The 16,028-nt window shown below is 47.2% G+C and overlaps 2 protein-coding genes across 2 annotated transcripts in view; one reads left to right on the top strand and one right to left on the bottom strand.

Moving 5' to 3' along the window:
• Positions 1-20: 20 nt before the first annotated feature.
• slc30a5 (solute carrier family 30 member 5) lies at positions 21-12,329 on the top strand. The gene is made up of 17 exons (XM_056588269.1): positions 21-289; positions 414-633; positions 951-1,073; positions 1,203-1,269; positions 1,493-1,578; positions 2,757-2,844; positions 3,120-3,207; positions 3,329-3,405; positions 3,705-3,875; positions 4,340-4,631; positions 5,206-5,414; positions 6,289-6,446; positions 8,759-8,888; positions 9,285-9,504; positions 10,599-10,825; positions 11,307-11,435; positions 12,011-12,329. The coding sequence occupies exons 2-17, from the start codon at positions 563-565 to the stop codon at positions 12,179-12,181; spliced, it is 2,307 nt and encodes a 768-aa protein (XP_056444244.1). The 5' UTR covers positions 21-289; positions 414-562; the 3' UTR covers positions 12,182-12,329.
• A 774-nt stretch (positions 12,330-13,103) lies between these two features.
• The window catches only part of LOC130380875 (MAM domain-containing protein 2-like), a 16,766-nt gene continuing 13,841 nt past the window's right edge, over positions 13,104-16,028 (bottom strand). Inside the window, exons 12-15 of the mRNA XM_056588270.1 lie at positions 15,490-15,645; positions 14,170-14,423; positions 13,676-13,760; positions 13,104-13,543 (exon numbers count right to left, since the gene is read on the bottom strand). Of these exons, the coding sequence (XP_056444245.1) occupies positions 13,497-13,543; positions 13,676-13,760; positions 14,170-14,423; positions 15,490-15,645 (542 nt within the window). The 3' untranslated portion in view covers positions 13,104-13,496. The remainder of the gene's footprint in view (positions 13,544-13,675; positions 13,761-14,169; positions 14,424-15,489; positions 15,646-16,028) is intronic.

The raw sequence follows: 16,028 nt of genomic DNA, 5'->3' as shown, positions 1-16,028 counted from the left end.
GCTCTATCGTCTAACATTTTACGCAAGCGAAATGGGCTGCGCAAGAGCAACCTTCACGAACACACAGTCGTGACGTGTCACGTTTCCCCGTGTCCGGAAGTCTGGCCTGACCAGCTAGATGTTGTTCTTTCAGATTTTTGTGGTGCCTCTGATTATGTTCAGCTAAAAGAAATGGTTGATTTACACTATATTTGTGTCTGTGTTTGAACTAGGTAAATGCTGCCATCGGCATTCAGTTCCAAGTGTAGAGAGGACTTCTTGGGTAACATACTTGAGTTATATTCCAATGGTAAGCTAGCTCACAGCTAACAATCAGCAGCTAGATGCTGTCAATATTAGTTGTAATACACTAGATTTGTTGTAATACACTACATTAGTCTGATATTTACTTTTAAAATGATGCACATTGGTAGAGCGACCGGAGATCAGTCGGCAGGCTCTAGAAATGTCCCTTAAGACGTCCCTGCATCGGATCTCTGGGACAGACGAGGACACTTTGTAGGATATTCTGCTTTGGTTGAAGTCCATTCCTCCCAGCTGTTCCGCTCCCAGACGAGTGAAGATGGATGAAAAGTACAGCAGCAATGTTCTCTCTAGTGGGAAACTCGGAATGGTTGAAGTGCCCAATGCCAGGTATGTTTACGACCCAGCTCAAACCTGTACCTATTACGTCGCACAATGTAATCATGAATGGGAAATGTTGACATGTCTTCCATTGTATATTTTACATTATAATATGCAGAGCCATGTCTATTCCGTCTGTCAGTCAGTCATTTATGCTAAATAGGATCTTAGCCACCATGGCAGTTTTTCCCAACCGGTATGATTGTTGCCCTGTCAAAGTAATGTCAGACTACATTCGGTTTGACTCCCAGACTGAACATGGGAGTCATAGCATGAACATTCGGTCATGCATATGATTGGCTTCCCCTGTATTTTTCTTTCCACAGGTTAACAAGGTACATCATCTTACTGCTCATCTCCAAAGTCCTTAAAGCTGTCGGGATCTTTGAGTCATATGACATTCTCAAAGTTGTCCATATTGTCCAGTTTATCTTCATACTGAAATTAGGGTAAGTAAGGCCAGATGTAGACGATTTGCATTTGGTTGTTGATGTACTAAGTCTTTTACCCAATTACTTGACCTTGCATGTAAATTCCGACGTTTGAATTCTTACATTTACGTTTTTTCTTTCTTTCAGGAGTGCAGTGGTTTTGCTTTTCTTTCAAAAGCCTTTCTCTTCTGGAAAAGCCATTTCAAAAAGACAGGTCTGTTGAGATTATAAGTCTCCGATAGCAACATAAAATCATTACTAATCACTAATAGACATTGAAGAATCAAGGAATTGTTACATTGATCGTCTAGTTACTGGCTATTTTACACTCCCTTTTTAAATATCTTCCGGCTATGGACAAGACGTAGGCTATGCTTATTTATAAATCTCGGTATTAACTGCCCAGTGATTCTGTTCTCCTCTTTGTCTTCTCTCAGTGGATAAAGCTACTCAAACATTCCGTCTTAGGATGCATCATCTCCTTACTGGGTTTCTTCGGACTCACGCTCTGTGGCCCGCTGAGGTAACGTTCCTGCCACTAACCAACCTGTACTACTCTGGCTCACACGTAGGATCTGCTAGGGATCAGAGAATAGAAGCTTCCCTGCGGTGGCACAGAAGACTTCCAAAAGTTTATCCCCAGAAATTGTTCAAACATGCTTTTGGTTTGGTCTGAAGAACCCATCCGTACGATTAATTTAACCGTCATTTGCTTCCCATAAGACCTTGAGATGAAGGAACTAAAGGAAGCTCTGCTCTTATGTGTGTGAGGGGTACCTACCTGCCTAGATTCATTGCTTGTATTAATGTCCAATCCCACTGATTGTAGCAAAATTGTAGAATAGGCTACAAAAACCAGCCTAGTTTATAAGCTTTTATAATTTCTATACTATGCATATATAGTATTTACTATCATACAAATATACCAGTTATTCGATTTAGTTCCTTGACTGTGTGATGATGACATGTTTACAGTGTCAAGCAAAGGGAGCATTTGGTGAAGCAATAGAACTTCATCTTATTGTTATTTTTCTCCATCATAAAATTGTAAAATAACTCTTAGCAGATGGTGCCTTGTGTGGTTTTTCTTTTTTTGGACCATGTCCAAAAAAACCACACAAGGCTTTTTGGACGTTTTGGACCACGTCAATCGTTTCTGACGTGGTCCAGAAACGATTGAATTTTGGACCACGTCAATCGTTTCTGTCTTAACTGTTTACGAATAAAGAGTCATCCGAACTTAGAACAACAATTTCGGTAATTTATTTAAATAATAAACAATACAATATACAATCACTAATCCGAGGGTTAGGGTTACATACAATCACCTGCCCCCTAATTAAACTATAGTATTGGTTAACCAGATGGCAGTAAACTATCGATGACCTCCTTAGGATGTCATACAGGGGGGGACGTAGCCGTGCCTTATGAGTTGGGATCCTTGCTCCTCGACCTTCCCCATGGGGTCAGTAAAACCGGCAGATACCAACAAATGGCAGTTAGAGAAACAGAAAGTGAAAATTTAATTTTCCCATTACATCTGGCTAGACACTGTAACTTACATAATTATCCCCTTACATATAAAAATGACATACAGTTGGGGTGAGGCCTATAAATGAATGATATTCAGTTGTCATGGTGAATGCATGCATACCCCTCCATAAGTTACCACAAGGTGAGCCTCTGTTTCTCCTCCTCCAGGACATTGCTGCTGTTTGAGCACAGCGATGTGGTGGTCCTCGCTCTGCTGGCAGTGCTCTTCACCACCTCAGGGGGCGGACCCTCCAAGGTAAGACCACGTCCGTACCGTGCAGCGCTTTGAGTGCATTGTTCTAAGGAAGACCCCACCTGGCATGTATATGTTTATGTGGATGTATGGATGGTAATCCTGTTTCGATCATTTGATTCATGTTTTGTTATGTTGTCTTTAGTATGTCTGACTTATAGTTGTACAAAGCCATTTAGGAATGGCTTGTTGTTCCCTACAAAGCCCTGCCGTTCAGGGCTTTGTAGGGAACAACAAGCCATTCCTAAATGGATTCCATCTGTTTCGCCCCTTACCAGACCAGAGGTGCTGCCCTCTTCATCATCGCTGTGGTCTGCCTCCTCCTCTTCGACAACGATGACCTCATGGCCAAGATGGCGGAGCATCGTATCCTCGCGCTTGTTTGATTGTTGTTGTTGTTTTTATTAAGGGCAAATCTCCAAATGATCGGTTCATTGCATAATGTGCCCGTCAGTGTTGTTCTGGTGCCTTGACCGTCTCTCACCAGCGGAGGGTCACCACGACAGTGCCCTCACCCATTTCCTCTACACTGCCATCGCGTTCCTTGGTGTGGCCGATCACAAGGTGAGTCTGGCGAGGAGCCTGCAAAAGTAAAGGCGTGGCCCTCACTTGGTGACGAGGGCCAAGTGCCTCAGAGAAAGCGCTCAACTTCACGCAGAGAACGGATAACATTTCAATTTAACCCTTGGACATGATTGTGAGTAATTCTCAAAAGCAACAGAAAGTACCGGCAGAGAAAAAGCACGAAAATGTTTCTCGTGCAACTTTGCGACGAACACGATCACATTCTTTTCTCCAGATCGAAATTTTCCCTCCTTACATTTCTTTCCTCCCTCCCTCCTCATGGTGCTACCTCCCTCCAGGGTGGGGTGGTGCTGCTGGTGGTCTCGCTGTGTCTGAAGGTGGGCTTCCACGCCGCCTCCAGGAAGCTCTCTGTTGAGGTGGGCGGGGCCAAGCGACTCTACGCCTTGGACAACCTGGTGTCCAGCGCCGTGCTGCTGCCCTGGGTCATCGTGCTGTCCGCCACCACCGAGGTAGGCTCCGCGCTGCTCCTGGTCACCCTGCACTTCCACACCCCCCCCCCCCCCACGACCCGTCCTCGAAGCCTTGACACTGTGTGCCTGTTGAACCGTGCATGATATCGGTAGGGAGCTCAATTCCCCGTTGCGGTGCAAAAAACGGAAGAGTTGTGACTTTGTTGTGCAGCCTTTGCTTGCTCCTAGCGATGGCTGTACCAGGCGTCGAGCTGAGGTATTTGAGCGGAGTGCTCGAGTAGGGGTATATTTATAATACGTCATGTATGATTTTTGTAATATCTCTTTTAGGATCGTCATCATCACTAAACACATTTTCTTGAATCTCCCAGCGTTTGAATTTCTGCTGTAAAAAGGAGTTCACAGACTCTTTAAAGGACAACCTGTGTGAGCTAGCGCCTGGCGGCTATGCTAGCGCTACAGCGATCCAAATCGAGGGTCCTGACTGTGGGGTCCTTTTGCAGAGCAAGGTGGAGTCGTGGTCGGGCCTCATCCTGCCCCTGGCCCTGATCGTGTTCTCGGTGATGATCCTGGAGTTCTACGTGGAGGCGGTGTGCGCCGCCAAGATGGAGGCGCCGCGCTGCGCTCGCTACAGCACCGCCGCCCTCTTCCTGAGCGCCCTGCTGCTCGCCCACTTCTGGAGCCACCCCTTCACGGACCGGCTGCTGTCCGTCCGGACCCCCCTGCACGGCCGCGGGGGCACGGAGCACGTGCTCTCCGGGGGCGTTGTGGTCAGCGCCGTAATCTTCGTCTTGGGTCAGTACTCGGGGGGCCGCCTCCTCTTTCCTCTTCCTCCTCCTCCTTTTCCTCTTAAATGGTGGTTCACCAAACCCCCGGGCGGTGGTTAGGTGGACCACTAGTCTAAACCAAAGAAAATGACTAGCAGTCAGCCTCCAAATTGAGCACATGACAACCAAAGAGGCTTAACATTCTTTGCGAAAAAAAAGGTGTCAATGTGGCAACAACTCGAGCCACTAGAGGCCGCTAATGGGACGTGTTTCAAAGTTCAGGTTTAATCTCATCCTTCTTTTACTAAAGTCCTTCACTAACTGTTCGGCCGAGACAAAAACCTTTCTGCATTATGCTATTATTTAAGTAACAGTTAGAAAGATGGCATAGATCCCTATGTTTGTGTTTACATTTGGGTACATTGTTAATTTACAATGACTCTTTTATTCAAATTGACTTGCAATAAGTACATTTACACAAGTACGCGATAAGTCCAGATCATAGAAGACACACTAACACGTTTAAACCAAAACCTTAAAGAACACGATTTTGGGTTCCGGGCTACTTGAGCATGATCTCTCCTGCTGTGGTCGTGCTGCAGCCTCCAGCATCCTGTCGGCGCCCTCCAGGAAGGGGCAGAAGGGCACCCTGGTGGGCTACTCCCCCGAGGGCACCCCGCTCTACAACTTCATGGGCGACGCCCTGCAGCACACCTCTCAGAGCCTCCCCCGCTTCATCAAGGAGTCCCTGAAGCAGATCCTGGAGGAGTACGACTCCCGGCAGATCTTCTACTTCCTCTGTCTCAACCTGGTAGGACTGGACGGGCACTGGTAGAGACACGCTGGTAGAGACACGCTGGTAGAGACACGCTGGTAGAGACACGCTGGTAGAGACACACTGGTAGAGACACACTGGTAGAGACACGCTGGTAGAGACACGCTGGTAGAGACACGCTGGTAGAGACACACTGGTAGAGACACACTGGTAGAGACACACTGGTAGAGACACTGGTAGAGACACACTGGTAGAGACACTGGTAGAGACACACTGGTAGAGACACGCTGGTAGAGACACGCTGGTAGAGACACACTGGTAGAGACACACTGGTAGAGACACTGGTAGAGACACACTGGCACTGCTTGCAGTCCCAAAATTGCTTGTTTATGTATGTGGCTCAATTAGGCCAAATTGTTTGTGCCTTTTGCATGGTTTAAATATAATCAAATGGCAGGGTTTCCCAGTTCCCACAGCTGCATTTATCACTCATTCAGCACCCACATGCCTCCAATGGAATGTCCCGTTGTTACACCCACAATGTCCCCGACACGACCATCAAAGACCTGGCTGATTAAATGTCTTTCTAACGAGTCGGCCAGGATTTGAGGTCGCCCTCTTAATTTGTATACAAGAACAAAGAAAATATAAACAGATTTTTTTTTGTCACATTTGTCTTGGAAGCATAGTACAGCAGGCAAGCCAGACTTTAATCCGGGTTTTTCCCTGTGATTTTGCTCATGAAAAAAAAAAAAAAAAAAAATTGTAGACAAATGTAAAAGTCCTCCCTCTCTCTGTCAATAGCGTGTCTACGATATAGCCCATCTGTTTGGCTCAGACGCTGACTACCCAGAATCCTCCTCCCTCAGTCTTAACCAAACAAGGCCTGTGCGTGTTCCCCGTCCCCCAGGCGTTCACCTTCGTGGAGCTCTTCTACGGCGTGTGGACCAACAGCCTGGGCCTCATCTCGGACGGCTTCCACATGCTGTTCGACTGCTCGGCGCTGGTCCTGGGTCTGTTCGCCGCCCTCATGACCCGCTGGAAGGCCACCAAGATCTACTCCTACGGGTGGGTGGAGGACGGGGGGGGGGGGGTTGTACAACAAACAACCTCCCTCACTTTTTAATGGTCCCATGACATGCTATTTTATGTATTCTTGAATATAGGTATTAGTGGGCAACTAACACAGTATTCAAAGACGTTCCCGAAATTCAGCCGTGGTGCAGAGTTACAGCCACTCCGAGCCAGTCGCACATTGAGCTTCCCCCAAATGCGCTGTTTTGGTGTCTGTAGCTATAATGCAAATGAGGAGGAGCGAGGCGTGTCAAGGAGGAGGGTGGGGGTGTGGCCCTGAGCAGCTTGCAGCCGCGGTACCATGCGCTCTGTTTACAGTGGATGTATCGCAATGGCGAGGCGCACACAGTCCCTCAGCGGGTCTCAAGCTGGAGACATTCGCCGCCAACAATCCCTTTCTCCTCCATGTCGTGGTTCATGTTCTTGAGGGAGTCAAAGCCAAAGTTCCTTCCCACCAATTCATTCTCAACCTTGGCTGAGATAACCCCCAATACGAGTCTCGTTGTAGAAATACCAGAGACGAGAGTCCGACAGAACGGTTATCCAAATAACAAGGAAGTGTTATTTGCGTTACAGTCCTGGAGCTCTATATCTAAATAATATCATATAATACATAGAAATCTATATCTTTTAATACATATTATCACGGCCAAAAGCTGTGTGCGCCTCCAGACGATATAATGAATCACAAACGACTTTGTCGGGTTCTGCAACGTCTCTGGTTCTTCCACTTTCACATCAACCTGAAGTCGACTGAACCGCGCGCTGCCTGCTGCCGGCTGCCCGCTGCCGGGCGATGGTGCCTCGCGGCAACCGGCGGCATGACGCAGTTCATGTACTTCAGCCAGTCAAAGCCAAAGTTCCTTTCCCCCAATTCCTTCTCAACCATGGCTGAGATAACCCCCAATACGAGTCTCGTTGTAGAAATACCAGAGACGAGAGTCCGACGTGTTATGCGCCATAACACCAAAAGCAGAACGGTTATCCCAATAATAAGGAAGTGTACAACACTTGCGTTACAGTCCTGGAGCTCTATATCTAAATAATATCATATAATACATAGAAATCTATATCATTTAATACATATTATCACGGCCAAAAGCTGTGTGCGCCTCCAGACGATATTATGAATCACAAACGACTTTGTCGGGTTCTGCAACGTCTCTGGTTCTTCCACTTTCACATCAACCTGAAGTCGACTGAACCGGGCGCTGCCTGCTGCCGGCTGCCCGCCGCCGGGCGATGGTGCCTCGCGGCAACCGGCGGCATGTCGCAGTTCATGTACTTCAGCCAGTCAAAGCCAAAGTTCCTTTCCCCCAATTCCTTCTCAACCATGGCTCAGATAACCCCCACGACAGTCTTGTTGTGGAAATACAAGACACGTCAAAGAATCGACAAGAAACACTTGCGTTACACACACACACACACACACACACACACACACACACACACACACACACACACACACACACACACACACACACACACACACACACACACACACACACACACACACACACACACACACACACACACACACACACACAAGTGGCGCTCGCACGGTCGAGTCTCATTGGCGGGCCAACGTCTCTGGGCGGGCCAGGCAGAGTAAGGGGAGGAGCTGAGATTCCTGATGACGTCATGAATACAGACATTCCAAATCAGCGCACTTGAGCCTCCGTTTTTTCAAAGGCGAGCAGAACAGCTAGTGCTCGTTTTACACCAAACGCAAGTTTTTAGCCATTGGGGGACCATAGGCAGGCTAGGGGAACTCATATTTACGTTAGAAAACCTCATAAAGTGAGATTTTCATGTCATGGGACCTTTAACCTCTAGATCGGGTCCAACATTGACAACTTTAGACTATGAACGATATGGACATAGCGTGTGTGACCTCAGCATGAAGCCTTCTATTTCACCTTATGGGCGCGGTTGTTGCTTGGAGATTATTTGCAGATCCATATTTGGTCCATCAAGGGCGGGGGTTGAATGCTCGTCTATGGACCAAAATCCTTATTTAATGACTCTTTCATATACGCTCGCAGACACAGCTTCCAGATTTGTTACCATGTCCATGGTGCCAATTTCCTTTGTGTACCCGTTTGCCCTGAATAATGATCTGCATGATTCACTGCAAGGGCGAGGAATTATACCATCATATAAAAATAAAAGGCACGCACTGTCACATCGTTTAGAAAGCAATCACGACTGCAAGAGATTTAAAACTCCTAAAAAAAAAACAACGTGCGTTATTCCCGTCCGTATTGTTTGGTTAACCCCGCTCCACCCTCCTTCCCCGCCCGCAGATACGGCCGCGTGGAGATCCTGTCTGGCTTCATCAACGGGCTGTTCCTCATGGTGATCGCCTTCTTCGTGTTCGTGGAGTCGGTGTCGCGGCTCTTCGACCCTCCCAACATCAACACGGACATGCTCACGGTAAAGGCCTCGGCTGCTCCTGCCTTCGTATCGACCGCAACGCACGCACCAGAGGAAGGACAACAGTACACGCATTGTTTTTCAATCCACAATCAGCAGCAGTTGGAACTTCACAAGTCAGTCACATGTTTACGTTCTAAAAACCTCGCTGCAAAATATGACCCCAAATCACATATTTGTTGATTGTATATCATCTTGCGTAATTGTATATCATTTTGGTCTGTTCCACATTGTGACGTTGTAATTGTGTTGTGATTGTGTTGTATGCACTCAGACTGGCAAAACACGCCAGCTATGAGTGATGGCCTGTAGCTGCTGCTCCCCGCTCCGAACACGCCCGTTTGTTGTACGTTTGAATCATTCTCCATCTCCACCCCCCCCCCCTTCCCCCAACAGCCGGTGTCGGTGGGAGGCCTCCTCGTCAACCTGGTTGGCATCTGTGCCTTTAGCCACGCCCACTCGCACGGCGCCGCCAAGAGCTGTCCGTCAAGCGACCACGGCCACTCCCACAACGAGCACGGCCACGGGCACGCTCACGGCGGCCACGGTCACGCTCACGGCAGCCACGGGCACGCTCACGGAGGCGGGGGCGGAGGGATGAACGCCAACATGAGAGGTGATTGGTCGACACACGAGCCCACCGGAAGACTTGGTGGAATCGGTTCATCCTATTGGGTGACCTTTGACTCTCACCATGCTGAGAAAGAACGTTTCCAATTTTGTGTTATCAGAATCATTTTGTGTTATCAGAATCAATCTCTATATTGAATTTAATTTTGTGTAATATAATTACTTATAGACATGATAGCTGTGGAATGGCCCCAAGCCTATGTTTTGCTTATCTGTTATGACGTATAATATAACAATGATCCTAAATGTCACTTGGTATGCTCTCCAGCTGTGTGCCGGCCTGTAACACGGGGGTGTTACATGAGGGAAGGTAGAGGCGATAAGCTGTTGAGAAAGGCCGTCCAAGTTGATGTCACCACACTGAGTTTAGCTTGGCAGTCGAGGAAGTCGCGTAGATAAGGAATGACTGTGGGGGCGGGATATGACAAGGTGGAACAGTCATGTTTGCATTTCATGGCTTAAGAGACATCTGTGTTTTGAGGGCCGTTGACATCGGAGAAGGCGAAGGCAAAACACAGGGAAAGGAGCAACACAATGATTAGAATGAGTGTTAATATTACCAAGAATGCAGCCCATCTTACAGGCAATCGTTTAATTGATGAACCAGTTTTTACGTAAGTTAAGAGTTTACAATCAAGCTTTTTAAAGGTGACATATTATACCACCGTGTGAGTGTGATCAGCCGTTACAAGCTGTTTTGAAAATCGGCCTCTTCTGACATCACAAGTGGGCGTGTCCACCTAGATGTATGACGGATAGATGAGCAACTTTTGCTACAGTCCACTGGCTGAGCTGTTAGACTGATCTATCTGGACACGCCCACTTGTGATGTCAGAAGAGGCAGATTTTCATAACTCATACCTGGTGGTATAATATGTCACCTTTTAAACAACTGACAAATCAAGCTAAATAGAAATGAAAAATCTAAACGGATAGGAAATTACAATCAAGCTTGCTAACAATTAACTATCGAACTAGTTAACAATGAAAAATCTGCCGGTGCGCTTTACGTGGAGACGCCCATCGAACAAGTTCTCTCTCTACCCAATCCCCTGCCCCCCCCCCCCCCCCCCCCTCCAGGTGTGTTCCTCCACGTGCTGGCGGACACGCTGGGCAGCGTGGGCGTCATCATCTCCACCCTGCTCATCAACCAGTTCGGCTGGCTGATCGCCGACCCCATCTGCTCGCTCTTCATCGCCGTGCTCATCTTCCTCAGCGTCATCCCGCTCATCAAGGACGCCTGTGAGGTGCTGGTCCTGCGGGCCCCGCCCGAGCACGAGAAGGAGCTGGACCACGCGCTGGCCAAGGTCAGCGAGGGGGGGACCTCCAGACCAGGGGTAGACCAGGGGGGTGACCAGTGGGGAGACCAGGGGGAGACCAGGGAGGGGCCATGGGTCTCTGACGTAGGCGCTGCTGCTCCCAGCTACAAAGACCTCAGATGGTTGTATACTTGAGGCCTCCCCGACCGATTAGCTCTACATTGCAATCGCCTCGGCAGGGTGTGTGGGGGGGGGAGATATGTTTTCATGAGCACTTTGTTGTGATTGGTCGAATTTGGGCGTATTGGATAACATGTGTGCGTGTGTATGACCTGTACAAAAGGTCCCAGATGTCAGGCGATCTAGTTAAATAAGGCAGATGTCATCGATTGATAGGACGTTATTCCCCAAGACGTTATTCCCCAAGACAAAGGCGCAATATATTGAATTCCATTAGTAATCCTATTGTGTTAGAGGATTCCCGTATCTGAGTCCCAACTGAACATCTGTTGACCCCGACCCGCTGTAGGTGGAGAAGATCGACGGAGTCCTATCCTACCGAGACGCTCACTTCTGGAGGCACTCGGCCAGCATGGTGGCCGGGACCATTCACATCCAGGTGATGGCGGAGGTGTTGGAGCAGAGGGTCATACAGCAGGTACGAACTGGTCCATGTGCATCGGGTTTACTGTTCTAAAAGCCCTTGATGATGTAAACCCAGGATCAACCCATCGTAACTGCCTTTCCTGGCCTCACTAAAACATCCCTTAGCAATATCAGTTTTGTCAAAGTCCGTGGCAAATATATGAATTATGCCACATATGTCCTGGTTCAGTAGGAAGCATCCTAAAGGCACCTAGTTTTCACTTGATGGTTGGCATGTAACTTGTCCGCTTGATTTTTTAATTTCCATACACCTGTATGCTATAACCACGTTAATACATTTTTCAATCAGACTTTATATGACTGCTGTCGTATGTCATTTCACATAGTTATTTTAAGTAATTGTTTTCAAGAAAAAAAATCTTAGTTCTTATAGTGACTCCCCATGCTAAATAGACGCACAACACAAACGTGACTTAGTTTGGGCTAGTCATGGGATGCTACCTGGTGAGGCTGCCTCACTTCATGATGCATCTCCACAAAGGAGGTCCCTAGCAACAAGTTAAGCCTCCTCGCTCATTCTTAAGCAGCTATGAGCTACATGCTGGTTGTTTGTGTGTGGTTGCCCAGGTGACGAGTGTGCTGAAGGACGCCGGGGTGAACAACCTGTCGGTGCAGGTGGAGAAGGAGGCCTACTTCCAGCACATGTCGGGCCTGAGCAGCGGCTTCCACGAGGTGCTGGCCATGACGCAGCAGATGGAGAGCGTGCAGTGCCTGAAGGACGGGACTTGTATCATGTAGCCCAGGGAACGCGGACCAAAGTACAACTCGCTTTGTTTATCTCTGAGAGTTCTTTTTCTTTTTTCGCTCACTAAAATGTCTATGTTTGTGTTTTCTTGTAAAATAAACCGAGTATACCGATTTTAACCCCGCCGTTGCTGTGATTTTTATTCATTTCTCTACACTTTGGATTCTGCAGAGCTGAACTTTGAACTTCCTGTGTACAGATCTGGCATCTTGTGTGCGCTGCGCTTCACAGAACAGAGCTGCATGTCTATTGGGTAGAGTGGACCGTGGCACGAACTAACCATGGCAGGCACATCACTGCTGCCACGTTACCAGAGACTATCTTTTCTCTTCTGACTCGTCGGTCTCACGGCAGAGCGGCCAGACCGTGGCATTGCAACTGGAGGAAGGTTAAGTCTAGCGCGCTTATGAAGAAGGAACTGAAGATGCCACGTCGACATACAGTCAGTAGCTGGTCAAGATAACAGCCGTGGGTGAAATAGTGAAAGGCTTCGCCTATTTCCACGTTGCAGCCCATTCAGTGCAATATCTGCGCTGGTAAAAATCGTATTGTTTACTAAGAAATTCAAAGGCAAATCATGTCAATTAGAATTGTCTTGAACCCTGACGATGGGATCTAAAGGTTTTGGGAACTCCATTGAGATAAATCTCAGTCTTTTGACATTAAACTTTGTGTCTGTTCAGAGGATAAACAGGCGTCTGGATGGCACGTGTTATTGATGGCACACACTGTAGGAACGCTCAAAGAGTAACAGATGTGTGGCTTACTCCCAGCATGGAGGACTTGGTGGACCATGCTCACAGGAAGTTCACTGGCCGTTGTTACAAAACACATCTAAATTTGGCCGTCTATGTCTGTTTTGGTGGTCTGTTTTTACAACTTGGCAAGAATAAGTAAGGAAGGAGGAGTAAGGAAAATCATCTGACATTGGGGTTGAGTAACAATCATGTTTATTGAAGCAAGGAGCATTAATCTAATGCATCTTCAAACACACAGTTAAACACACCCTCACTGGCCTCAGTGGTTACAATGCAGAAGGGAATACTTACTATGACTAAATTAAAAGAAAGAGTTTGTGCACTAAACAGCTTAATCTACCCGGCGAAAGGACGGGTTCGTCCTCAACACGCTTATGAATGCTTTGGCTTACTGTGTTCAGCTCGGCATGAACAACATTTACAACGTTTGCTTGTCACCCAGAAGGGTCAGTAGCTAGAAACAATGATTTGTCCGTCATGTGCAAAACTCTTCAGGCTCATGCATCCCTAGGTTTCCATTTCTCCCCCGACTTCGTCTCCTCTCTCCAGTCTACTCGATCTCGTTTGAGCTTCCGTTTGCCACATGGATCTCGATTTCTATTAGGAGGAAAAAGAAAATGTGGATAAAAATGATGGAAATTACAACATACTTGAATAATACAAATTGGCCTACACATACATATTAGTGATTTGAGGCTATAATTTGGGTGGTTCTTTGTTGTGAGTCACCTTTGCAGGGTCCGTTCTCAAAGACGATGTCGTCAATTGCGATGTCACTTCTCACTGATGAACCTCTGGTGGCCTCGAACACGATCTAGGGAGTCAATAAAAGCATGTTTAACACCTGTGGTCCGGTCAGACCCTCCCTATAGGCTCACTGCACTTTGTGTGTTGAATGAACAATGTACAGCCCCCATGGTCAGCCATGTTAAAGTGTCACTTTGTGGGCAGCATAGGGAGAGATGACCCCAGCTCTCTGAGCTAGCAGTGCATTGAGGAGGGGTCCCAAACTCTACCGTGCTGTGACCCACCTGTTGAGGTACACCTTAATATGTTTTATGTTGCCATTATGTTAAAAACGGGATTAACCTTTCTATTTGTATCTATATCAATACAATATTCTTCTTCAAATTTTAATTTTTTCTTTATTATAATGTACCTGATGCTGATGAGGTGATATATGTTATATTTATTATTATACATATTAGATATATATATTGAACCTGATGCTGATAGTCCGAGTGGTACTCCACGACGGCACGCAGCCAGGCCACGCTCTGCTCCCCCGCACGTTTCCATAGCAACGTGTCCTCCCCGTCCCGGGCCAGGTGCACGCGCAGCTCCCCGACCCCCGAGCCGTACATGTGGTAGAAGAACCTCAGGCACTTGGGGAGGTGGGTCCCCCGCAGGGCCCTCGAACGCAGCCTCACGCCCTGTCCCGGCATCATGGGGGAAGCCTCCATGTACATGTAGTAGCCTGGTGGGGACACAGTGGTCATTCATGATAACAGCGTGGGAGTGGCCTCCATTCATAAATAACAGCATGGGAGACGCCTTCATGTTTAGTCGTAACACTTGGTCACACAGAGTTCATCCATAAATAACAGCATGGGAGACACCTCCATGTTTAGTAGTAGCCTGTGGTGGGACAGAGTTCATTCATAAATTACCACGTGTTATGCATCTGTTGTCCCTGTCAGTGTCACATATACCGCATCCATTCATAAATAACATTTACGCTTCTCTCCTATAGGTCCCTGTCACATGTGCAGCGTTCACTCCTTTACTATATTGTCCGATAGATCTGCATAACCTGTCCCAACCAAGCCATGTTCTAAAGATCTGTTGTCCCTGTCAGATAAACAGCATCGGGTCATAAACACATGTACTATACTGTTTCAAATATATGTTGTCCCCATCACACATACAGCATCATTCATCAAGTAAGGAATAATCACAGAGAGGCAGGGCAATAAACAGTTTGATATGCCCGGCTCGTGGACGGCTTACCGCCCGAGACGAAGTCGAAACAGAGTATACATTATTAAATGTATACTCTGTTTAAGTTCATCTCCCTCGAAAAATAGTTCCCTTTAGAACTACGTTGAATAACGTTAGCTCAGCTGTAGGTAACTCGTTTCTATAGCAACCACACAAGGCTGCATCTGATCACTAGTTTAATAATGTAGTTGCTAAATTCGTATCAAGTCAGCTTTAATGACGATCGATCAAACATGCACTCCTTATTCCAAATCATTTTTGGAAATGGATTTTTTTTTTAATGTATGTGTAGAAAACGATACAAGCGGCGTATTGATCTACTGTGCTCAGTCAGCAGCAAGTAGAACCGACAAGTCAGCGGGCAATATGCCGGATTAATGCACCCCACCCAGCCAATCAGAATCTAGCATTCTTAAATGAAGTAGAATAATAACATTTACTATACTGTTCTATAGATGTTGTCCCCATCATATACAGCATTCATTCTCAAATAACATTGACTATACTGCTCTATAGATCTGTGGTGAGGGCGGGGTATTCACCCAGTCCCGTGGTGTGGTCTCCTCTTGGGCCGGTGTAGGAGGTCGGGGTGGACCCCCTCCTCCACATCCAGTCGCCAGCGTCCCCCCGTTTGTCCTGGGTGTAGCCGCACAGGCCCGCCTCAAAGTCACAGTGGCCGGGGACGGACAGGGACAGCCCTGTGAGGGAGAGAGCCACAACCAGGAACACATGGGGGTGAGGGAGTCGAGTTCCCTGAAGAACAATAGGCCACGGCGCCACAGAAACCACAGATGATGATAACACTGTGCTTGTAGCTGTTGTATGGCTGCCTTTGAAAACACGAGCCAGAAACTAATGCTCCAAACCCAGCGGGTCACCGGTGGGTCAGGAGGTAAGAGAAACAGGATCATCGCTGCGTTGGTATTTTTTCTTTTGTTTTTAATGTTTTTTTTGTTATAGTTTCATATTTTATATTGAAAATATATTCTTGGAAAAAAATATGATAGAAGAACCACTATATGTAACAAATCTAAGGAATTGGTGTACCTTAGACCTACATTTAATTGTTATATCTATGAAT

The sequence above is a fragment of the Gadus chalcogrammus genome, chromosome 4 (assembly GCF_026213295.1).
Source record: "Gadus chalcogrammus isolate NIFS_2021 chromosome 4, NIFS_Gcha_1.0, whole genome shotgun sequence".
NCBI lineage: Eukaryota > Metazoa > Chordata > Actinopteri > Gadiformes > Gadidae > Gadus > Gadus chalcogrammus.
The sequence above is the reverse complement of the archived record's forward strand: the minus strand, read 5'-3'. Positions and strand labels throughout refer to the sequence as shown.